Below are 24,900 nucleotides of genomic sequence, written 5' to 3'. Positions count from 1 at the left end.
ATGCACCGCGGCCGGCAGCCGAGCGCCTCCGCCGCCGCCGCTAAGCCTGCTGGGAGTTGTAGTCCGGCCGAGGCTCCCTCCTCCCTCCCGCCTCAACGCGATGGCCGCGGGGAGAGCCGAACCGCTCCGTTGAGGCAAAAAAACCCCTCCACCCTCCTTCCCCTACCCCTTCAGCACCCCCCTATGACAACACACCGCCAAACTACAACCCCCATGATGCCCCGCGCCGGCCTCCCTCCCCCTTCTCCCTCCCCTCCTTCCCCTCCCTCCCCGCCTCTCCCCATAGCAACGCGCGGCGGACTCCAAATCCCAGAATGCCCCGCGCGCACCGCCCCTTCCCCCTTCCCCCTTCCTCCCCCCCCCTCCCCTCCGCCCCCCCCCACCCACCCGCAGGCCGTGTTGTCGCGGCGGCCCTGAGATGGCGGCGGTGGCGGCGGGCGCGGCGGCCGGGGCGGCCCCTCAGCAGCAGCCGCCTCCTCCTCAACAACAGCCGCAGCCGACGGCGGGAGGCCCCGGAGGCTCCGGGGAAGCAGCAGGAGGAGGAGGAGGAGGAGGAGGCGGTGGGGGGGGAGCTGGCGGTGGAGGAGGAGGAGGAGGAGGAGGTGGAGGAGGTGGTGGAGGGGGGGGTGCAGGGCCCGGCCCTGGGGCTGGAGCGGGAGGTGGAGGAGCCGGGCCCGGTGGTGGGGCCGGGGGGGAGTCGTGGTACCTGGCGTTGTTGGGCCTGGCCGAGCACTTCCGCACGTCCAGCCCGCCCAAGGTGCGGCTCTGCGTGCACTGCCTGCAGGCCGTGCTGCCCCGCAAGCCCCCGGCCCGCATGGAGGCCCGCACCCACCTGCAGCTCGGTTCCGTCCTCTACCACCACACCCGTAACGGCGACCAGGCCCGGGGGCACCTGGAGAAAGCGGTGAGCCCCTGGGGAAGGGGGTTTCTAGGGTTGGGGTCTTGTCAGTCATGCTCGAGGACTAACCCGCTGTCTTTTCTTGCAGTGGTTGATATCGCAGCAAGTATCCTTTTCCCGGCTGGCAACGAGAGGTGTTGGAAGAGAGCCCCGCGGACAGAGCCTGGCCCTGGGGATGGGGATTTTTAGCTGCTTGTAATCTGCTTCTGGGCTCGCGGGCCGCTTTCTTGCCGCTTCTGGTGTGTTGAGGAGTTTTGGACGCTGTAGCGTTGCTGTTTTGCAGCCGGTGTTTTAATGTTCGCTTAACTCTGGTGCTGCTAGATCCCGCAGTTCGAGGACGTTAAATTCGAGGCAGCCAGCCTGCTGTCAGAGCTCTATTGTCAGGAGGTGAGTGTGCTGGGACAGGGTCACTCCTGGATCGTTCTGGGGCTGCAGGGCTGCGTTTAACTTCAGTGTCTTTGTTCCTGGAATACCACATAACTATTAATAAAGGGTTTTATGATGTTTTTAGAGGCCATTTTCAGTATAAATACAAAGTACAATAGCATAAACCTGAAACATTTTGTCTGTCTGATTGTAAAAGTTGGTGCTGGAATTGCAACGTGGGGCTTCTACAGCAAAAGAAGTTTGCTAGGCCAAATTTTTTTCTTTTTGAGACAAAAACAGGGTGGAGGGGTGGAAATAGAAGGCTTTTTTTTAAGGCTTCTGTTGAATTTATAGGCCCACTTTATTCTTTATCTGTGAAAAGCCTTAACTGTTTTTTACTTTCCATGAAGGAAATGTTTGCCTTTTCTTTCGCGTGCAGGAAAAAAAGAAAAAAGGCACATTGGAATAGCAGCCAAAGGAGTTAAACGGCTAATACTTTTGAACAGATTTTTATTCAATTATTGTCAATTACTGTTGCGTGATTCTGAATGCTGAAAACTTGGTTTTGTTGCTTTTCATGTTTTCAGGTTCCTAACCAGCCCGACTTTAATTAGGGCTCAACACAGAATACGTCTTGTTTTGAAGTTACTGTTCCTGGTGATGGAAATTCCCAGCAGCCTGGTCTCTGGTTGACTCGGGTGTGTGTTTCTGTTTCAGAATTCGGTGGACACAGCAAAACCTCTGTTACGCAAGGCCATCCAGATCTCGCAGCAGACCCCATACTGGCACTGTAGGCTGCTTTTCCAACTTGCAGTAAGTGATTTTATGTTGCTCATCGCGTTACTCTGGCACTGTGGCTGGTAAAACGGCTAGGAAACGTATGTATCGTTCCTTAAAAGGTCTCAGACACCTCTTTATTTTTTCTAACCATGTTAGCGGAGGGACAGAAGTTATGCTATGAAGCAGTGATGTGTTTGGAGAGTACTGACTGCATCAAGGCCCACTTTACCTGTTGATGATGTGACAGATGGGAGAAGAAAACTGGAAGGACCATCCTGTGGGCTATATCTAATAGCACAAAACTTTAGAGAGGGAATGAGATAAAACAACACGGCTTGTAGTGAGGGTAAAGGTTCTCACGAAGCTGTTGGAATTGGAGCTTGCCAGCCTGAAGTGTTGGTTTGATTATTTTCGGCCTAATCTAGTACCTGGAGTAGAATTGGGGTGGGAAAAGCAGGTGGTACAAAGGCCTCCCAGCGATGTTCCTCTTCTGAACTACACTCTAAGCGTGGCACGGTGGCACAGCTCAGACCATTGTTGCTTCTAGGAAAAACTGGCCCATTTTGGAGTTCAAAGCATTTAATGTTTGCAGTGATCTTTATTTTAGCTGTATAACTACCCTTTAAAATGCTGCTTCCCCTGAGCGTTTAGATGTGTTAGGACAGGATGCTTATCCAGAAAGTTTCCCCTTTGGTGGGAGGAGCTGATTATTGCTTGAGATTTTTTTTTTTCCCAGGTTGTGCTTTTTCTCAGCTTCTAACGAGCCTCCGGGTGTTTAACACTAGACTTGAGGGAGCTGATTGCTCTTTTACGGGTACTCTGTAGCAGAGATCTGGTTAGCAAGCAATTTTATCTTTGAAGACGGCCTTAATAGTCACCTGTACTTGTCTTTTACCCCTTCCTGATGAGTTTAAACAAGCAGACCAATTTCTTTGAAAAGGAATTGCGAGCTCCTTTGTGTAGTTTAGGAGCACTGAATTGTGCAGAGCCTTACTTTCCTATCGATTAAAGGACAAACGTTTACTTTGCAACGAGTTAATGCCCAAGTACTCACAAGAAGCTTAAGCATTTTTCTTGGTGCCTATGCTGAATAGGATCCTTCCTCGAAGCTTGACATTCTGTGCTGATTTCTTTTCTGCCTGGTATTTCCTTTCCATCTTTTGCTTGACCACAGGGGGCTGTGCGTCTCATTACCTTGGTGTGTGTTTTTCTACAGTTGTCTGGCTTTGCTACCTGAGCCTGGAAAATGTACAAGAACTGGGAGGCTGGAGGGGAGGGAGAGGTGCTCTGGAGGCTCTGCCATCCTTTTCCCATCACCTGCAACACATCTCGCAGACTTCTTCTGCTCCTCATGCTGCAGAACACGCTCTGTTGTGTAACTGTGCAAGTTATCCTTGAGCTTTTCCTGTCTGATCTGCACAAGCTCTCGATAAATTATAACAGCTTTGTATTGTGTGAAACCCGGCTGAGAAATTTTCTTTGAAATGTTACAGGCTTTTTCTGGAGAATGTGAGGTGTTCCTGGAAAACGAATCTAAAATCAGATGATATATTTAATGTGCCAGTTTAGCAGTTGTCACTTGTAAAGCACAGCAGTGCTTTATTTGCAATTTTATTTGGAAAAAAGAAAAAAAAAAAAAACAGCTCATCGGGCTCTCTAAGAAAATGCTGACCTTTTTTGTCCTTTTTTCGTTTCAGCAACTACATACTCTTGAAAAAGACTTGGTATCTGCGTGTGACCTTCTTGGCGTTGGAGCAGAATATGCTCGGGTGGTAGGATCAGAGTATACCAGGTGAGTTCCATTGATGTTGTTGTGTTTTTGTTTTTTTCCCACCAAAAAAAATGGTTTGATCTGCTTTTATTTAGTGGTGTTGTCTGTGATTGCTACATGGGTTTTGCAGACAGTATTTTTGAGTGTTCTCTTAGATCTGAGAGTTTCTCCAGCTCTTTAACTTTTTGGGAAAACAAACAAAACCAATTAAGTCTATTAAGACTCTGCAGTGTGTTTTTGTTTTTTTTTTTTTTTTTCAAACTGAACTGTGTTTGTCTTGATCAGCAAAAGGTTTCCCAGTAGTCTGTCTTTGGCCTTAGCAGCTATTGTAACTGGAACTGTCCAAGGCTTAGAGAAAAACCTGAAGAGGCTGGGATTTTGATTCCTGGTGCTATTCCATCTAGCTTTCAAATATGCTTTCTGTGGCAGGTTCTTTAATACTGCTTTAACTATCTCCCTTGAGAGGGAGAGTGGCAGACTTTTCCTTTCCCCCCAAGGTTTTTATTTACAGTTGTGGTCTGGGTAACTTGTTTTTAGGTTTGATTTTTTTTAATTTTTATTTATTTTTTTGGATTATGACGTTGTTTTGTTTAATTTCAGAGCACTGTTTCTGCTAAGCAAGGGAATGGTAAGTTGGATGTACTTTCAAAATAAACTACTTGTTCAACTTCTGTAATATAAGTTAGAGTGTAACCTGCCTGAACATAGGCTGTTGGTTTTTAAAGAGCAGATAAACATGCAGAATACCTTATATATTCTGTTTTGTTCAGCGAGCAAGTGCAGAATTAAAATATTCCTGAAAAAAGCTTTAAGTCTGCAGGTTTCTTTTGGAATTCTTATGGTTAGTTTCTCCCGCTGCCCTTTATAAACATGACAAATAGATGGGTTATGGAAGGAAAAAAGAATAAGTACAAATTGTTGGAGGCCTTGTGATTAAGGATGAAAATCTGATCATGAAATGGTTGGTGTTCTTGCAAATAGATGTCTTTGCATTATTATTTTTTTTTAAATAGACTCATCAATGTACCTGGGGCTTAACTGCGGTTCTCTAAAGTGTTTAAACTGTTCAGCACAAAAGTTATTTTTATTTTAAATTACAGCTCCTTCTAATGGAACGGAAGCTGCAGGAGGTGCACCCTCTCCTTACCCTGTGTGGACAGATAGTTGAAAATTGGCAAGGAAACCCCATCCAGAAAGAGTCGTTACGCGTGTTCTTCTTAGTCCTGCAGGTCACGCATTACCTGGATGCTGGGCAGGTGCGTGCAGAGGGGGAGGACTGGGCAGAGATGACCTCAGAAGCAGCGATACTTCTGATTCTGGGGGATTTTTGCTGCTACACCTGAGTGGTGAAACGACATCCTTTCCTTCTTACCTGAGGAAAGGCTTGCTTTGGTATGCTTGTAACCACGGTGGCCACTGTTCCTTCTCTGTGACATTAGTGGGGATAACAGGCTTTGTGTACTGTTTTGAAAGACGTTTTGAGCATCTGATTGTTGTTAATGCTGGAACTCACTGTTTTGTCATGCTAGCGTAGCGATTTATGCAATAGCTCTGCTCACAAATGTGGAGGTTATTTATTGCCTGGCAAGTTTTCTCCACTGAGTAAATGTTCGTGCATCTGGGCTGCAGCAGCTCTGTCTGAAGCGAATCATCTTTTGCAGGTGAAAAGTGTGAAACCATGTCTGAAACAGCTCCAGCAGTGCATTCAGACCATATCCACGCTGCACGATGATGAAATTCTGCCCAGCAACTCTGCTGATCTCTTCCACTGGCTACCCAAGGAACACATGTGTGTGCTTGTCTACTTGGTGAGCAGCTCTTTTTTACTTAATGTATTGCTAATTAATGGGAAATTGGTTTAAAATGGCCTAGAGCCAGCAGTGATAGATTCTGCAGACCATATGCTGCTTTACATAACACTGACAGTTTAATTCTGCCACAGCATCTGTGAGAATATTGCTTTCAGCGATGTCAGGGTTTGAAGAGACTGTGCAAGAAGTCTGGAAGCTGGAATATAACTTTATTAATATCCAAGCCAAACAACTCTACTTCGTACGAGTTGATTGGATTCTTGACTTCACATTCCTGAAACTAATTACCTCACTTCTTGAATTTGAATTTATTCCTAATTGATGTCAAAATTCAGTTTAAAAAGACTGGTAGCAGAGGAGTTGTGTGAATGCCCAGACTTTTCCTCACTGCTAAGAAAACTTTTTGTAATCTTTCCCATGCTCTCCGGCAGGTGACAGTGATGCATTCCATGCAAGCAGGGTACCTGGAGAAGGCTCAGAAGTACACAGACAAAGCACTAATGCAGCTAGAGAAGCTAAAAAGTAAGGATGAGGGTTATAATTTAGCTGATGTCTAAGATTCCTTTATTTGTTACTAATTTAAATTTTAGAAAATAAAGATTTGGGAAGCCTATTTAGCTCACTAGGACAGCCGGCTATCAGTCTGTTTGTACTGCATTTAAGACCTTTGTTGTGTTTTATATCTTTATTTATTCATTTTGATTTTTGAATTACTTTGACTGTTGAATACAAAAATAGAATTTTGGGGAGGTTTATTCTTGTAAATTGAGCTGTAAACGCGTGCATTTTCTTGGTGCATTTCTCAGTGTACCCATCTTTGGTTATCCAATTTTTTTCTTCTCTAAACCAAGCACATTTTCCTGATGGCTTTTTCCTCAGCTGGTGTTCAGACTCCCATTCCTGACAGTTCAGGAATTGATTTTGTTGGTGGTGGTGGTGGTTGGTTTGGTTAAACCTGTGCCATCCTTGTAATGGCACGTGGAAGTCGAGATGGGTGGTACGCTGACTCTTCTGACCCTAGAGGGTCCAGCCAAAGGCATTGCTCTAGATTTGCACAAACGAGTCTTTGTGCTGAGGTCCTGCTGAGCCACCTGTGATTCGAGAGGCTGGCAAGGTGCAGTAGAGGCTGTGTGGTGGGGATGTTCCTATTGTCTTGACTTCACTTACTGAATTACCTCTGTTCCCTCTTCAGTGTTGGACTGCAGTCCTATCTTGTCGTCCTTCCAAGTTATTTTGTTGGAACACATTATCATGTGTAGGCTTGTCACAGGACACAAAGCCACAGCGTTGCAGGAGGTAAAAATGGGGTTTGACCATTTTCCTGGTTGTGGATGTGTGCAGTTACAATTTAAAAATTTTGGTTTTGAGGAAGATTCTTGGGTTTAGATGGGGATTTCAGCAGTGCTGAACTACTAACAGATATGGTCAGGCCTGATGGTGCCATGGAATTAGCCTCCTCTTAAATTATTTGGTTTAAGAACATTTTGGAGTTGCTCGTGGAGTCAACAGGAATTGACGAGTGGCTAAAACGGGCACCTTCTTCCTGACTGTGGTTGGCAATCTGACCCTGGTGTCTTTTCCCTTTCCCTCAGGTTCTTCACTGAGAGTGGCTCTGAACTCTTCCCCTTTTATTTCCTCTTTGTGTTCCTGTCTTGTCCAAGTGTTTCTCTGCTTTTAAGGGTCCCTGACTTTCTGTCCTTTTTTCCTCTTGGAGAGTCTGGGGGAAGGAAGGAGGGGTTTGGTGTTCTCTAATGTGAGAACAAATTGCATGCTTTTTTTCCCATTCTCCCAGGCATTTTTAATTCCTGTTTGTCCACCCCTTATTTATAGGATATATGGCTGCATCATCTCAACCTCTTTTGTCAGTCTTCACATGAATGTACTCTGGGGGGTAATTAGGCAGTTAAAGGAGTAGTCATTGGTTCTGGCTCATAAAGCTCATCACAAGCACATAGCCTTCAGAAGATTTGGATTCTGGTTTTTCTATTTCGTGCCAGCTCAGATTCTGAGTGTTTCAGAACAGATCTGCTACTTCGTTTGCAGGTGGTGCCACCATATGGTAGAGCTGCTGCAAAGCAAATAATTCAAAACCAGTTCTAGTGTGCGTCTGTGTGGGAGGAACGTGCATGGAGCAGTGTGTGTTCGTCAGCTTGAAGCATGTCTAGCCTCTGCTTTTACCTAAGAGTGTGACTAATGATTCTGGAACCAATCTCTGAAGCATATTGAATGACATCTATGATGCAGTCAGATGGATAGAGGGCAGAAATCAAAATGGAGAGAAGAAATCTTAAAGACCTATTATTCTTTTCCAACAGATTTCCCAAGTCTGTCAGCTCTGCCAGCAGTCCCCCAGATTGTTCTCTAATCACGCTGCCCAGCTGCACACTCTATTAGTAAGTGTCTACAATTAGTAGTAAACTCTTTGTAGGGCTGTACCCAAGACTCACTGAACAGTCACCAGTAACTGACGAGGTCACAGTGATGCAGACAGCAAAATTTCCTGCTGAGCAGTAGGGTCTGCTGTATTGATTGCCTGTCCTGCTGTAGGGGCTCACTGCCAGCGTTGCTGTCAAAGTCCTAAATCCCCTTTAGAATAGGTGACCCGTGGCATGATAATTAGTACACAGCATAAACACACACGATTTATACTGTGTGTGTTTGAGACTGTGTGTTGGGGTACTGGGTAAGGGGAAGAATTAAGCATTACTGTTTGAGTATTACAAGAAATTAAGAGTTTGGTTTTTTATACAGCAATGGGGCTTTTTTTATTACAGGATTGTACTGTTTGGAAGCAGTTTGTATAGAAATTTGTTTTTTCTCAGAACCAAACAAAACTAAGATTTATTGGTTAACTTTTTCCTGCTAATATCCTAAGATTTCTGTGGTTTTGTGCATGCCTTCCTTCTTAGCATTCCGGGCTTGTTATAATTGTGTTATATATTATCTTAGAAATGTCATGTCTTCTACAGGGGCTCTACTGCATTTCCGTTAACTGCATGGACAATGCAGAAGCACAGTTTACGACAGCACTGAGGGTAAGGTTTTCTTCTCAAAATATTTACTGTGGTGGTTCAGTGTGGAGTCGGGCTTGTTGCAGTTGTGTGGGTCACTGAGTTGAGGTTGGAAGAGAAATCTGGAGACTGTGTTAGTTGCATGAGTTCAGGTTTTTCTTTGCTGGACACAGCTCAGGTCAGGATTCGTTAATAGCCAAATACCAGACACTAATCTGATTATTTTTTTGTCTCTGTGTGTATATTAAAGGAGAAGATGGGGTGAACTAATTCTGGGTTGGATGCTGGAGGATTTTGACTATACTAATAGTGTATTGTTCATTTCAGCTCACTACACACCAAGAGTTGTGGGCATTTATTGTGACAAACTTAGCCAGCGTGTACATCAGGGAAGGCAACCGGCATCAAGAGGTAAGCTGCTTGCTGGGTTCTGGCTGTAGTTTTAAGTCAGAACATTCTCGGAGAGAGAGAGAGAGAGATGCTACTGTGCTTGGGTTATTCTTTTTCTGGGCATTTTTGCAGAATAGTGCCTTGTCTGGCAGTCAAGCAACTCCATAATCAGGTTAGTGTCAAGTAATAGTAGGGAGCTGGTGGTATCAGCTGGCATAGCTGCAAACCACCAAAGCTGCGCATTCTGGATCGTACATGGAATTCTCTACAGCACTGGGAAGGAAAGCTTCCAGTTCCCAATGCAGAGTGTGTGGTTAACGCTGTCATCTTGACTCATTCAACCTCTTTGCTTTGGTTTCCATCTTAAGGGTTTTATTAGATTACATAAAACCAAGTAAGATTTAACTAAACATTTAGCCAGAAATAGGTATATGCATCGTGTGTGTTCCTTTTTATTCAGCAGTGTGCCAGAAGCAATATTAATACAAAAATACAGCTGCCTGCAGTCTTCCAGGGATGTGTTTGATCCCTCTGTAGTAGTTTTCTGGAGACATGTTTGCAAGTCTCTTGTGAAGAAGCTATAAATGAACTTCTTCATCAAGCACACAGTACTTACTATTATTTTTGCCTCCTAAGCTTTTTAACGAAGCTCTTTCGTTTGTTTTTTCCTTAGTTGATTTCTGGTTTTGATTAAATAACTACTCTGTTACAGTATTTGTACCTTGAGTGGCTCAGTTAAATAACCACTAAAAGTTTTCATTACTATTTTATAGCAACTTCTGTGAAGTTTAAGAAAGTATATTTTGCGTAAAACTATTTTGGGGCCAAAATGAATATGATAACCCGTAGTGTTGGAATGTTTGTGCTATGATTTAACCAATACAAAGTAAACTTCAGTGCAGTTGTAGTGACTTGGACCATTTTGATTTGATATGCACTTCTCATAAAGAACACTTGCTGTCGATACCAGAAGCCTGTGTATGTCAGAAGCACTGATTATCTTTCTTTCCTCTCTCATTTTGTAGCTTTACAGCTTATTGGAAAGGATAAATCCAGACCATAATTTTCCTGTGAGGTGAGAGTTCCAGAAACTATTTGCATGCTGATGTCGCATTGGTGATGGCAATACTGGATTTGTCTCAGGCTTTTTTTACAAAGAAAACAAAACAATCAACTTATTTTCAAGGCAGAAGTTCTGACCAGGCATTAAAAGTAATGTTCTGTGTGGAGATTTGATCATTAGGCAAATTCCTAGAAACCTGTCTGTAATGCATTTAATCACTGTACCATGCCTGGATTTCAACGTGTTGCTTTGTTCGTAGCTCTCACTGTCTTCGAGCAGCAGCTTTCTACATCCGAGGTCTGTTCTCCTTCTTTCAAGGACGATACAATGAGGCAAAGTGAGTATGACTCGGTGCACTCGGGAGGTGGGGAAAAAAGGAGAAACTAAATCAAGCTTTTAAAATAAAAAGGAAAACCCAGAGGCCTTGCTTTCAAACCTCCTGGATCTCCCTGTGGATTTAGTCGACCTCCTGTTTCACTTAGGGCAAATACCACAAAACTGTTTGTTTTAGATCTCTTTGCTTCCGAATAGTAATAATAATATTGGTGCGGTGTTCTGCAGTGGCACATCTGAAAGAAAAGCTTTTCAGAGGAGCATCTGTACTGTAGTCATTTTCGTTAAATGAAAGGTGAGGTTTGGGAATGAAGTGCTTTGTTTAAGGTCACCTGCAGCACACATTTATTCCTGAGCGCTAATATTTGCCAACTGGATTAACTTGGTTCTTGATGATGCTTCTTACGCATTGGAGGGAAAGTCGAATTTTTAAAACACTTTATTTCTTCTTCTGTTTTGGTAGACGATTTTTGCGAGAGACACTGAAAATGTCAAATGCAGAAGATTTGAATCGATTAACAGCGTGTTCTCTAGTACTCCTGGGTCATATATTCTATGTGTTAGGGAATCACAGGGTAAGCAAGCCTTCACTGTGTCTGGTATTACTATGTAAGTGTTTGACTTGTGATTCTTTCTCCTGAAAGAAAATCAGGACTCTTCCTGAAATTAATCTTGTTTCAAGAATGCTTGTGTATTGGTATCCCACGGAAAGCTGGCAGCTTATTGACTTACATAATTCTGCAGCTGCAATTTGCACATTTAATAACACTTTTAAACAAAGTAGTACTGTTTGGAGTCTATTGTAGAAGTGTGTGTTTCTATAATGCCTGAAATCACTCGAAAAAAGGAGCAGAATAAAAGACAAATAACATCATTCAACTGGATTGGTTGGAAGGAATTGTGGGTACAGGCTCTTCTGAATTCTCATCATATGCCAGAACGCATGAAATATTTCTATTATCTTGCACAACATCAAGGCCATAATTCCTAGGACAGAGCAAAATTCCAGACAGATTTAGATGATGTATTTGGGTTATTGTCCCATTAAGTGTTTCAACTAGTTTGCTGGAACATAGCAGCAGTTAAATTAGGTAAATTTTCTGTCACAAATTGCACATCTCCTATGTATTATATATTTGTGAGGGGGGAAAAAAAAATACATGTTTTATGTTGATATCTGCTCTTCACCAGGAAAGTAATAATATGGTAGTGCCAGCCATGCAGCTTGCAAGCAAGATACCAGATATGTCTGTGCAGCTGTGGTCTTCAGCTCTGTTGAGAGGTAAGTTGGGAAAAGGTCTTGTACTTAAAATAAGTGGCAAAGAACCCTTTGCTACTAACTGGCAGTTCAGTATGGGGATGTATGCTAACGCCAGCGCTCACTGAGGACACTAAATGGTGCCTGGATTTGCGAAATACCAATAGAAGTGCAAGAAGCTTTTTGCTTTTTTTTGAGTTATTGATTTTCATCCCCATCAACATCCTGTTTGGTGCAGCACTGATGTACTCTGGTCGCTTTTCCCTGTGGGCTGTAAGGCTCCTGGGGGGAAAGAGAGGCCCTGCAAACCTCCTGCGTGGCTGTGAGTGGTGTGGGGCAGCAGGCAGGTTTCCCTGCTGTGGCTGGATGACAGCTTGCAATATCCAGGGCTGAAGTGGTGACTGGAAAGGGTTCCAGCTCACGCCCGTGCAGGGTCCATTCTGCTGCTGCTGCGCTTTGCTTTGAATGCAGTTCCAGCTGTAGTAAACATTTGATTAGGTTTTGCTCCTGTGTGGGGGCTTTAATAAATACAAGAGGCTATTATATCACTTTATATATAAATATTGTTTAAGCTGACTTACATAGGCCCCAGGATGCTTTGTTCAAATATTGACTAGCTTCTTGGCAGACCGTCAACTTTAATGCTGCAATTGATTTGCTTTCGCTAGAAAATAAAGCAGTAACTCTACCCTTTTTCCAAGAACTTACCCTGCAGCTTCAATTTATATTAAATTGTCATGTTTACTATAAGCACGGTGCCGTGCATTGAGTTCTGCTTTGCTGCTGCCTTTGCTGCAAAACTGCTTCTAGGCAATTGAAATAACTTCTCTCATTCATTTCAATGCGGTAGTTCACATACAAAACATGCCAATAATACCATGAAGAACGTGCTCTAGATGAAACACTATCCCTTGTTCAGCTGTTGTTGCCTCCTCTTGGATCCACTAGCCTACAAAGAGTGAGAGGCCTAATTTCCATTCTGCTTTGATTCTTCTAAAGCTTTCTCTATAGAACCAATTACCTTCTTTTTTGAAGAAAAAGTGCTAAATCAGAAATAACAAAATGCCAACACATGTTCTTCGATAGGAGGTGCATTGTCTCAGCCCCTACCACACTATACTACTTATAATTTTTAGCTGAAATTGTGATACTCAGGAGGTTACCAGTCTTAAATCTGATTGGGCTAATACCTCTGAGTCAACCTTAGAAAACAAAAAAAGACACTAGGATCAGCTTTCAGTATATGCAAAGTGGCAAGTTCTGAATTCCCCCAAAAGAAAGGTTTCAGTTTAAAAAAAAAGTTCCTTGACCTCTGAAACCCATGTGGTCGCATCGCAGATCTGCGGTGAGAAACTCGTGAGTCTCTCTTGTTCCCACTAGATGGTGCTAGAAGCTAAAAGATAATGCAAAGGGCTCAGGGGCTTTCATTGGAGTGAGAAGTTTTGTTTTTTTCCTTTTAGAAGTATTATGGTGTTATTTTTAAGGATTGGAAAGTAAAATAACACCAAATCCCGCAGTGTGCACTGCCAGTACTATTGGAATAAGGAAGGTTTCATGTTCTCTGCATGCCCCTGCTTCTCTTAAAAGGGGTTTTTATTCTGAAATTAGATGAGGTTGGTATATTGGCTGTTTAAATTAATTCATTAAATAAATACAGGGAACAGTCTTCTCAGATAAGAGAGCTGATCAGTTGAAAATAGGTATGAACAGTGCTCTCTGGTGAGCAGACGATGCTCTTGTCTTTCAGACCTGAACAAAGCCTGTGGAAATGCAATGGACGCACATGAGGCAGCGCAGATGCATCAAAACTTCTCACAGCAGCTCCTCCAGGACCACATCGAGGCATGCAGTCTTCCAGAACACAATTTAATCTCGGTAAGGGATCTTCATCTTTCAATTAATGAGTGTTCTTGAGGCAAAACACTGTGCTTTGCTTTCCTTTACTATTCCTGTGAGGTCTTGTGTTTCCTAAAACTATTTTATTGGTACTCCAGAATTGTTTATTTACTTTTTATGGCTTTTGTAGCAGGTAGCCACTTCATTTTGGTGACAACTGTCACTTTTGAAAGAAATTTACTACGTAGTCAGGTTTAATTTTATTGTTCAGATCACCCAATCAACCTTGTTATGGGGAATGCTTTATTGTACACTGCCAGAAGTATAGTTTTTATTGATATTTCAGCTTTTATGAGTGCTCTCCTTATCTATAAATCTAAATTTCCAGTTAATACGATATTTGATGTCTGTATAGCAATTAGATTAAGGTGTAACTTTTTGTGGACTTCAAATATCGATGTTCTTCCTGTCAGGAACTTTCAACATTGTTTAAAAAATGCTGAAGGCTTTTCTACACTGGAATCCAGCAAGGGTCTGAGATAACTTACTGTTTTAGAGTGAAATAATGGCCAAATGTGAAGTCAAGGTGCAAGGAAATTTGACGTCTTTTTCCCAACATTTACTTTTGGGGAGAGGAAAGGGGGAAAAGGAGGCCAAGAGGAAGAAGCAAATTGCTGGCTTTGGTCACAAAGGGATCCTGAGACCCATGGGTTTTTGTGGTGTGGCCCGTTTTGGGAAATGCCCACAGCCAGATGCCTGGGGGCCAGGCACAGAGACTGGAGGCTCCAGCCTCGCCGTCTTTGCTTGCCATTGCTGGTAATGCATAACCCACGCTAGATTAAATATGTGGAGGGGAAAGAAGGTTTAAAAAAGAAACATTAAATTTGCCCATTTCAGAAGATTTTGATAAATCTGAGAGGAAAATATTCTAGTGATGAAATAGGTGAGAACCAGAGGCTTTGCTCACTCTGGAAACACTGCGGCTGCAGTGTAGTCCTGGCTCACACAGGCACATCCAAATTTAGGTGCATCCTTTGTGCAAGTCACGGTTTCCCCTGTTGGGACTGTCAGACTTCACCTGTAAGAGCAGGAAATGCTTTCACTTGATTGCCATTCACCCTGGATTCCTCCTGGCAGTCAGCTAGGTTTGGAATGACGGGCATGTGGAGTGGCTGCAGTTCAAAAGAAATACCAGCCCAGGGAACTCCACGTGTGCGAAACAAAGTCAAACCTGACCCTCAACTTCTTGTCCTGAAATCTTTAATTATCTCAAGGTAGTGAACGTCTGTATGGCGAGCTCCTTCCTCTGGCATCGCTGCCATTCCTCTTCTCCCCCGGTAGAGGCTGTAGGATTTTCATGCTGTTTGTTATCTTTCAGTGGACAGATGGACCACCTCCTGTACAGTTCCAGGCACAGAACGGACCCACCACCAGCCTGGCCAGTCTCCTGTGAAACAGAATAACTATCAGGACAGTGTGTTTAAACAGAAACAAGCAAAAAAGCCAAAAAAAAAAAATAGGAGAAAAATTCATTGCAAAATCTTTTCTTCAAAGAAAAGGCAGCAAATTCCTCTTCTAGTGAGGGCCTTGTAGGAAACGGATTGCATAAAGACAACGTACATTTCATAGACTTGCAAAGTGAGAAGGGCATTTTAAGCTGCTTTTACATAATATGTGTGAATATACAGCTAGTGTGTATATATCTACTGGTTGTAATCTGCTTTCCTCTTACTGAGAATTAAGGTTTAGTCCAAAGGACACTTGTTCCTTAAATTGTTAGATACTTGCTTTTTAAAAAATTGTCACAGCAAACGAAGAGGACTTGCACAGTTTGGAATACCAATTGTATTCTAAATACTTAAACCTTCCCTGAAGTATGATGCATGCCAGTTTTAATGTTTTCTGTGCCCTTCCACTCCTGGGAACAATGGGATTAAATCATGATTGATTGTAGGGTGCCCTAAAGTTCTAAATTTAGCTTCTGAGGTAATATTCTTTCCTCTTCATTGTGTGCAAGTCATTGCCAGCGCTGTTTGTAGCCTTGCAGTGAAGGTAACGCTGAGGTCGGTGAGATCTGAGTTCTGACGGACGGGGTGTTTGCAGCCAGGGGTGAGTTACGCTCCTCGGGGTGGCCTCCAGGCTGAGCAGAGCAGGCTTGCACTGTCACCAGAGGAGCCGATTCCATGTCCTGGATTCATGAGTCTGTGACAGTACGTGCCACCACTTGGTCCTCATGAGGGTCTCTTCCTTCTTTCTCCCTGCACTGTTGATGCCCAGACCCCCAGGGTAAGGCAGAACCACAGCTCTTTCCATCTCTGCTACTTCACAGTGATTTGTACTGTAGGAGGAAATTTCTCCTCCTCCTGTCTAGGCCAAGCAACTGGGAAGCAGCATTTTGAATCTCTACTGCAGCCTCACCAAGGCAAGGCAGCATCTGTGCCTTAATGATTTTCACAAACGATTGAAGTGAGTTAAACGAGGTGGTTGAAAGCCAGATCCGATAGAAGCAAGAGGCTTACGAGAAAAATTAAACTCTAGTCTTGCACTTGGCAAAACCGTACATTTCCAAAGCTTTTTTTGTGCTAGTGTTCCTGGTTTAGCTCAGTTTTTTTGAACTCTTCAGCTGGTTAGGCTCCCTGGATTTGCCTGTGCTTCTGCAGCTGTCCTGAAACAGGAGAGGCACGGCCCAAGTTTGTTCTGTAGGAAGCAGTACAGAAATTGTTAATTCCACGAAGCACCGGCAGCCTTATAGCAAGGATCTGTGCCGGTCCGTTGTAGTGTGATGTAAACCTTGCAAGGCTCGTGGGGTCAAATAAAGGTGTTTTGCTCCCTTAATAGCCCTGCATATTGATCTCCCAATTTTAAAAGGGAAGGGAAAAGGAATCTGCTAGACAAGTTCCTTTTGTAGGGCTTTGTGTGATTGCTTTTTTTTTTTTTTTTTTTTTTGAAAGAGAAGGAGAATGTTTTCAATGAAAGATTTGACCCCTCAAACATTTAGAATTTATGGTAAAAACAGTCCTGTGAAACCTGTATTTAATGGTCATTCTTTTTGGTCTTTTTTTTTTTTTTTGCTCATTCATTTTTTTTCTGTCTAGCAACAGCTCACACAGACACCTGCACTTTATAATCTGAACCCCTCAGTTTTAACCACTGACTGATACAAAAGGGACACGTTCTTGTCCAAGTACCAAAACAAGATGTTTTGCTTCCTCTATCAGACGTGATGGTGGTTTAGCTTCTGTTCTCAGTTACTCTCGCAGAAGCTGTGTGTCCTTTAGGCCTTTAGGAAAAACGCAACCTCAATATTCGTGTAGGGAAAGAATATTATTAGGGTTGCAAGAAGAAAGCTCAACGCCATTTGAAAGTCTCACGTATTCCCTAAAAACTGCCCAAAAAAGGGAAGCTGTGAGCTCTGTTACTGTCCAGGGTAGTTGCAGATAGCAGGTACAGGCAGAATCCATGTGGATGGGAGCTATTTTGTGTTGCTTGCTGCAGTGTTTGTCGAGACAGAGCATCCTGTGTCTGCCAGAAAGTTTGAGTACAGGTCCTGTGCCCTCAAACTCTGCTGGTGTGGTGCAGCTTCCAGGTGAGAGGAGGTCGATTTTGGTTGGGAATGGTCAGGTTAATTCCACCTTGGGAATATTGATACCACATGGACTTTAGGTCTTTATTTTATTTATGTATGGGAAGTAGTATCTCTTCTGGGCTGTTCCCTCTACTGAATGCTCTCAGGAAGTCACTTGGGTTGCAAGAAAGTCCGTGCCTGTTTTAAGCACCTAAATGCCATGGGGGTTTTCTCAGCAGTGCTCCTAGCAGCTGAGGAATGACTACTAACTGAAAAAGGTAGTACCCGAGTACTTTAAAATTTGCCAGTCCCATCCAAATAATACAGATTTATTTTCTTCTGTCACCCAATCTGAGGCTGTTTAGCTGATACATATCGATGGCGACTACACTAAATCACTTCAAATGTTGGCCAAAAAAGCGCTGCTCCTATAAGGCAGTACTTAAAATTTTAAAACGTAATTATAACAACTCTGGAGAGCTGTGGTTTGAGCTGAGTTTAAGTAAAGCATTTGCAGCAAGCAGGATATCCAAGTGCCCGTGCAGGCAGCTGCATCTCCCGAGCTTTCCTTCCAGCTCTGGGAGCTGCGTTGCCCAGGTCTGTGTTACAGGAGAGTGTTTGCAGTGGCAATTTTCTGGCTCCTCGTTGCGCAAACTAGGCTGCTTTGTAGTTCAAATCCCTTGCCGGTCTGTTCTCAGGAGGGAAGGAAGTACTTGAGGGAAAGGCTTGCCTGCTCGCTTCTGATGTAAGTACGCTCAGGTTTTCACCAGGAACCACTAGCCAAGTGTGGTAGCTGAACTTGGAATGTCAGGAAGAAGAACCTGGGCTTTCCCGGTGTGTGAGGAGCCAGCTTCACCTGGGCTTTCCTTACGTGCAGAGTGGCGCCTCGGGCTGAGCCGAGGCATTGACCCACAGCCCTGCGGAGCTCAGAACTCAGCTCCACCTCCAAAGTCCTCTTCCCGTCACAGAACTTCAAAAATCATGTAAATTTGAAAATAACTTGGTGATTTTCTATCTCTGAAATTCAATGTACATTTGTTACAATGTACAGTGCTTTTTAACTACACTTGTATATTAAATTATTTAATAGTTTTTGCTTTTCAGTATCTTTTGTATGTAGCAGAGATTTAAACAAGGACCTCATAACTGAAGTTCTTCCTAATTTTTGAATGCGTATGTAAAGTTGAACAGAAAACTAGAAGTTTACAGTTTACAATGTTCTGTTAAGTGCTTGGTCTGTCTAACTTGATTTGAACAACATATTTCTAATCTTTCTTGTCCGATCATTCTCTATGAAAACAAACATGAAGTCTTTTATGAACTTCTAAAAAAAATTATTCTTCTAAAGATGTAATTTAGCAAACTGTACAGTTTTTTCTCTAGTATTTTTAAATGAGTAGCGAGAACTTAAAACAGAAGCATCTAATCACTGTTTTGTAGATAGTGTAAAAACTTATGTATGTATAGAGAATGCAGTCTGAAGAACAGTGTTTGCCTGTTGTGTTTCATTTCCTACAGCATGACCATCAGAAAGGCCCATGTACATAGGAAATTGGATCAGTTTGGGGGTTGGGGGATTTAAAAACGAAAAGGAAAAAAAAAAAAGACTTCATCTCCTGTCATCCCATACGTGCACTCAGTGACACCGTGAGCAGAACTTGACAAAATATTAGGGCCTTAAGTTGTGACGCTGCCTATAGACACATGGGGGTACAACTTATTCCGTGTTGCTCCACCACTTTGATTTTTCTCAGTTTTCCAATTTGCCAGAAAGTCAAATTATGATTGAAAGGGTACTGTGATGTCCCATTTTACTTTACTGACCTCTCCAAATCATGCCGAATGAACCTGTTTCCTTAGTGTACGGCAGTTCTGGCCACAGGGGTGAGAACTGCTGAGCAAGAGGAAGCCCAGCCGGTAGTTTAGGCTGTGCAGAACACTTGGAGAAATCAGGATGAAATAACACCTGTCTGTGCTCTTCTACTGTCTGTCTTAGCAAGTGTATTTAATTGTTTCCTGCAGTGAACTTTTAAATGTTATGTCGGGTTTGTACAATGTATTGTTAAGTGTTTGTAGTTCTCCATAAGTAGCAGGATGTGTACCTTCTGCCAGTGCTCCTTTCCCAAGCTGTAAATACAGTAACTCGTGTAATGGGATGGAACCAGGGGCATTCGTTTTTGCCTTTGTTTCCTCTCGTTTTCTATATTAGAAGAATTTTTAAATAAAGTTTAATTTTACTTCTTCTAGCAGCTTGTAGAACACTAATTCCTTAAGTTAATCAGCCGGCAGCCCTGCCTACGAAGGATGCGTTTTGTGTGGAGGGCAGGAGGCCGTGTGTGCTCGTCGGTGCACGAGGAGCAGGCTACCTGGGGAGGTGGCGGGCAGGGAGCCACGGGGCCCGCAGCTGGCATGCCTGTGCCGTGGGCGAGGGCTCCTGCCCTGGAAGGAGAACCAGAATTTCCTGACTGGGATCGTCCGCCCGACTCCTCGCCTCAGCAGTGCTGGAGAAGGGGCTGAGGGTGGCGAGGAGCGTGCTTTAGGGACTGCTGCTGGAGCCCTGGCACATGTCTAGGGTAAAACAAGGCTGCTCTGGATTCGTTCAATGCCTGGGATTATTTTTTTTTAATTTAGTTGTAGGACAGAAGTATTTCTCACTGCATTCAGGAAGGATACTGGCTATGCTTGATCTTCACAGATAGGATCTGGTTTACAGGAAGATTGGTTTGTCTCTTTTTTCCAAAATTTAAATGTTTCTGGCAGGTACTTTGACATTTAGAACTTAAATTTAAAAGAAAGAAGATGCTGAACTGATTTGTCTGCAAGTGAAGCTTTGAAGAAACTAAAAATTTTAGAACTTACCGTGTACCATCTCCAAAACATTATCTGAGCTGCTAAACTAGTGCCTTAATTTCATCCTAGATGCAAGAGTAGGTTTTGTTCCAACAAGTTACTCTCTTTGTGAAAATTTTAACCCAAGTGACAGCCTTGGGGAAAAAAAAATATTGACAGGTTTCTGCAAATAACTTCACCCAGCTGCTGGGTGATAGAATCTTGTGCTAGACCTGCCCTAAAACTCTGCTGGTGACACAGGGAGGGAAATGGAGATACACATCTGTGTGGTACTGGTGGATTAAAGCATCCCTTCAGAGGGATCCCAGCCTCAGTGCTTCACCACGAAGTTTTGAATGGCCTGAGGTGAAGCCAGGAGCTGTTGGTGCTTTGTAAGTCATCAGCCAGAGCAAGAACTGGTTGTGAGCTCTGCTGTTAACCCTTTCACCGTGTGTAACGAAAGGGGGTGGTAAAGGGTGGGGGAAGGCACTTTCTAACGAAAATTGTAGTCAGGATTTTAGAAAGGATATTGAACACAAAGTTAACACAAATTGTGGATCTCCAGAGTGGAAAACAGCTCGAAAAAGCTGAGTACGTTGGAATTTTCCTACCATGAATACAGGATATGCTCCAGGAGAAGGTACTGGGCGATGAGATGTGGATTCTCGTTCAGGTTCTGCTCTTTTCTTGTAAAAGCCTTGATTGCTCGCCTTCTGCTTTCACTTCCCCGCTTCAGCAAAGGGAAGCACACTGACCTGTGCTTATTAAACGTACAGATTATGAATGAAAATAAATAAGCGTTATTTCTTTTTTTACCCTTTTGAAACCAGCGCCTAAATAACCTCGTGGAAAGACGCATCCCGCCCTGCCAACTGCCTCAGCTGCTTGTGGAAAACACCCGCTGGAAAAACGGTGCTGGAATTACGAAAAACGTGACGGGAACCGTGCTTTATCCCTCCCCCCCCCGTCCCCCTCCCGCTTCTAACCTTGCTTCACCCGAGACTTTATTCTCCCTTTCTCGAAGCGGCAGCACCGAGTAGCAGGTCCCGAGGGGTTAACGGGTGTGTGTGTGTGGGGGGGGGGGGGGGGGGGGGGGGTAATTAACCTAATTAACGCCCCTCTGAGGAGAGCCGCGGGGGTTCCTCAGCTTTCCGCCGGAGGTGCGGCGGCGACGGGGAAACGCCGGAGCACCCCTGCCCTAGATGAGGGGAAGGAAACGGGGCTGAGTCACCGCCGCCCCTATCCGCGGCCCCAGCCCGGCCTGCGCGGGCGGATAAGGGCGGCCGCGGCCCCTCCCCTCCCCGCGGACCGCCCGGCCCTCAGGCGGCCCCGCTCCCCGGGGGCGGTCAGCCCCGCGCCTCACGGCCCGGCCCCGCCCCCTCCGCTCTCATTGGCTCGCCTCACCCCCCCCGCCTCGCGCCGCGTGAAGCCGGTTGGCCCAGCGGCTTGCCCATCAGCGCGCCGCCCCGCCTCTTTTCCTCACAGCTTAGAGCGGGAAGGGGGGCGGGCCTAAAGAGAGCTCTAACTACCGATTGGCCGGCGGGGGCAGGAGGGCGGCTTTTTATTGGGCGAGGAGTGAAGGGGAAAAAAAAAAAAAAAAAAAACACAACAAACCACCGCCCACTCCACGGAGCCGGGGGCGGGGCCAGCGGAGCTTGGCCCAAATCTGCCTAGCAACCGGCGGGTGGGCGGGAAAAGGCGGCCGCCACAGGAGTCCCGCGCTGCCTGAGGGGGGGAGGCGGTGAGGGAGGAGGAGGAGGAGGAGGAGGAGGAAGAGGAGGAGGGAGGGGGGTGAGGGAGGAGGAGGGAGGGAGCGAGGCGGGGTCTCCCTGCGCGCGCAGCCCCCTCCTCCGTCCCTCCCTCCCTCCCTCCTCCTGTCAGTGGCCACCTGAGGGAGCCGCCTCCCCTCCCCCCACGGCCCCAGTCCGGCCCGGGCCCCGCTGAGGAGGAGGAGGCGGCTCCGAGGGGGCTGAGGAGAGTGAGTGACAGCGGGACCCCCCCCCTGCCCCCCTCCCCACACCCCCCCCCCCTTCAACGGCACGGGGACAGCGAGGAAAAGGGGCCCGGGGGGGGGGCGATAAAAGGCGGGGGGGGGCGCCCCGAGGGGACCCCGGGGGCTGAGGGGGGAGGGGAGGGGAGAGGAGGGGGAGGGGAGGGCCCTGAGGGGGTGTGGGGGGGGGAAAGGGGGGAGGGGAAAGGGGGGGGGGAGGTTGAAGGCCCCCCCCCGGGGGTTGAGGGGGGAGGGGAGGGCCCGGAGGCCTCTGGGGGATTGGCCCCGGGGTGGGGGTGGGGGAGGGGAAATTAAAAAAAAATTAATAATAATTAAAGTGTGGAGAGGGGGAGGGGAGGAGAGCGGCTGGGGAGCTGCCCGGTGGTCAGGGGGGGAGGGCAAAAAGGGGAGGGGGGGGGCAGCTCCTGGAACACCCCCACCCCCCCCCCATAGGGGGCAGGAGCGGGGCCACGGGGGGGGGGAGGAGGGGAAGGGCAGGGCCGGCGGGGAGGGGAAGGGACAGCAGGGGAAGGGAGAAGAGGGCGAGGACCTGGAGGGGGGGTGAGGTGCCCCGGAGCCCCCCCCCTCAGGAGCAAAGTGGCACCCCAGGACGGGACAGGACAGAGCTGGGGGGGGGGGGGGGGAGAAACCCCAAAAGGTTGGGTGCCCCCCTGAGGGGGGGAGCGGGGCGAGGAGGTGGCCCCCGGAGGGGACCTGCCGGGGAGGAACAAAAAACAAAAAAAAAAAAAGAAAAAGGAAAAAAAAATCAAACAACAACAACAAAAAAAAAAAAACAGCATTTGCTTGCTGGAGGGTGCCAGATGGGTTGGATTCGCGACAGGACTTAAGATGGAGGTGGTTGGTGGGGCCGGTGCCAAAGCCGAGGACTTCTGCCCGGCTTTGGGGATGCGCGGAGGTTCCGTGTGCTCCTCGCCGCGGCGTCGCGCTCGCCTCGGGAACTCAATTACTTTCTTTTTCTGGCAGCGTTTCATCTCTGTACGACTTCTTTTTTTTTTTTTTTTGGGGGGGGGGGGGGGGATTTAGTTTGTACGCGAGACGAGCTCGATTCAAAATAAAGTTATATCCTGTCTGTGGTCTACCACCTTCTCCTCACCCCCAGCGATCTGCCATGTTTCACAGAAGCTCTATAGGTGGCTTTTTGAAAAAAAAATCTAATCCGTTATTAATTTTCTATCCCTTTCGCCACTTTTTTTCTGTCTTTGTGATAAGCGTGGTGAAAAGCTAGAGAGAGAAGAAGGAGCGTGCATAGGAGCTGCGTGCGCTGGCAGTTGCTGTAGGTAAAAGAATTGTGAGTTTAAGTGCTGAGAAGTGTCTAACTTCACAAATTCTGACTCTTCAGAGCGTTTTAGCAGCATATCCCAAACAAGAAAAAAAGTTTAAGGCATGAAAAAGCTTTTCTCTCTGCTCTAATTTGAGAAGGACCCTGAAACGTAGTGACTAATCAGCTTAGAAATTGGTGCTATTTGTTTGAACTAGTGCAATGTGAAGCACTAGTAAGTGCAAAGAAAATCATGCAGAGTGCTGCAGCGTTTCTCATGGCTGTCCCAAGCACAAAGTTTTAAGGAAGAAAACACGGTTTTGTAGCAGGCAGGCTTCTTGTGGATGGAGCTTCTCCTCTCAGCCTGAGTGGCACAGATGATTTCTTCTTTTCTGAAGACTTTTTCAAGAGTTTAATGACACGTGTTATACAAACCTGAGCGCACACGCTGTTCAAACAGTGGCTAAATCTCCCAGGGAGTAAAACAGATGATGTTACCACGCGAGCAGAACTGAAATTACGTCTGTGTGCCAGTGGTCCCTATGTCCCGCTGTCCAAGGGGCTGCTCTCTGCAGCAAGCGAAATGCCGCAGGCTATTTCATGGCTCCCAGTTGGCTTCGTTTTAAACATCCTAATTTCCTGTTGCCGTGAGCAATTCCAGAGGGTCTTGCAGGAAGAAACTTGTCTATAAGCAATGAGTTGGGGACTACAAAAAACCCCAACTTTTGTTTGAAAAGAAAAGCACACGAACATAGTAACTTCTGAAAGCTACTTCAAGAATGGGAACGCGCTTTCATCCCAAGTTAATTATCCGGTTTCCCTCATAACAGGCTGAGTGCTTCAAGGATTGTGCACGAGAGGCAGCCCCATAGAATGTTAACCTCCTTATTGCAGCAAAAAGAATACAAAGTCATTACTAGATTAAGCTTTAACTGAATGTCTCTCGTCTCAATAGAGTTCAGCTGTTTGGACCAGAGAGAGAGAGATTGCCTGCTTGTGGCCCTAATATCTTCAGCTTGAATTTAAGGAGCCCGCTGAGCCTGGAGAAACTGGCTCGTGCGTTGTCGCAGTTTCCCAAAGGCAGGTAGGGAATTAAAAACAGTGGTGACTTTACTCAGCGGGTCACAGCCACATCTCTGTGAGCACTCCCGAGGGAACAGGAGACAACCCTCACACGTTTCCCTGTAGGAGCCCAGCACTGTGGGAGGAGGATTCGAATCTTTTGTAATGCTGAGGCCCATACAAGCTGGGTTAAAATCATACAAATTGAATTAAAAATGCCCACGTTTCAAAACTCCCGGCCTGCTCACATCCCCTGGCGTGCACATGTCCCCTTGAGGAACTGAGCAGTGTCCGTGGGCTACCACTGTAGTGTGAAATATCTCTGTGGCTCTCTTGCTAAGAGAAAAAGCACTTTGAGAAGATGTATGAAAAATATTTCCCTGGTCCAGCTTGTCGGTCGTGTCCTCCATTCCTCGCAGAACGCCAGGCTTCAATCTCATCTGCGTTTCTGGGCTGACTCAGAGCACCCAATTTCACAACTTTGGTCTGCAACCAAAAATATCAGTGGACGTTGCAGCCAAAGAACAATGAGGGAAGACACCCTAAAGAATACCCCTTTGCTGACTAACTCCCTTTTCTGCAGAGCAAGGTGGTGTGCGTGTTTTTGGAAACCTGACCAGTGCTGTTTCTTGCCCAGGTTTGAAAACTGAAGGCATTT

The 24,900-nt window shown here is 45.6% G+C and overlaps 2 protein-coding genes across 5 annotated transcripts in view; both read left to right on the top strand.

Annotated features, from left to right (window-relative positions):
- Positions 1-15,019, top strand: MAU2 (MAU2 sister chromatid cohesion factor). The gene is made up of 20 exons (XM_032203918.1): positions 1-55; positions 660-904; positions 987-1,004; positions 1,220-1,285; positions 1,982-2,077; positions 3,742-3,836; positions 4,416-4,443; positions 4,916-5,071; positions 5,477-5,623; positions 6,058-6,148; positions 6,819-6,922; positions 7,942-8,019; positions 8,596-8,661; positions 8,965-9,048; positions 10,053-10,102; positions 10,350-10,427; positions 10,887-10,998; positions 11,615-11,705; positions 13,429-13,556; positions 14,896-15,019. The coding sequence occupies exons 1-20, from the start codon at positions 1-3 to the stop codon at positions 14,968-14,970; spliced, it is 1,863 nt and encodes a 620-aa protein (XP_032059809.1). The 3' UTR covers positions 14,971-15,019.
- Positions 15,020-21,830: 6,811 nt separating this feature from the next.
- The window catches only part of GATAD2A (GATA zinc finger domain containing 2A), a 59,703-nt gene continuing 56,633 nt past the window's right edge, over positions 21,831-24,900 (top strand). For 3 of the 4 annotated variants that reach the window (XM_032203517.1, XM_032203516.1, XM_032203508.1), the window contains exon 1: positions 21,831-21,889. The gene's annotated coding sequence lies outside the window, so the exon portion shown is untranslated. The remainder of the gene's footprint in view (positions 21,890-24,900) is intronic. The other variant, XM_032203518.1, reaches the window with a different exon arrangement.

This window comes from Aythya fuligula, chromosome 26 (genome assembly GCF_009819795.1).
Source record: "Aythya fuligula isolate bAytFul2 chromosome 26, bAytFul2.pri, whole genome shotgun sequence".
In the NCBI taxonomy this organism is placed as follows: Eukaryota; Metazoa; Chordata; class Aves; order Anseriformes; family Anatidae; genus Aythya; species Aythya fuligula.
The sequence above is the reverse complement of the archived record's forward strand: the minus strand, read 5'-3'. Positions and strand labels throughout refer to the sequence as shown.

Excerpts from the sequence above, each read along its gene's own strand:
- MAU2 (XM_032203918.1), top strand. The coding sequence starts at position 1 with ATGCACCGCGGCCGGCAGCCGAGCGCCTCCGCCGCCGCCGCTAAGCCT. Across the intron at positions 8,020-8,595 it reads CCCAGCTGCACACTCTATTA|GGGCTCTACTGCATTTCCGT; the intron begins GTAAGTGTCTAC and ends TGTCTTCTACAG. Across the intron at positions 9,049-10,052 it reads AAGGCAACCGGCATCAAGAG|CTTTACAGCTTATTGGAAAG; the intron begins GTAAGCTGCTTG and ends CTCATTTTGTAG.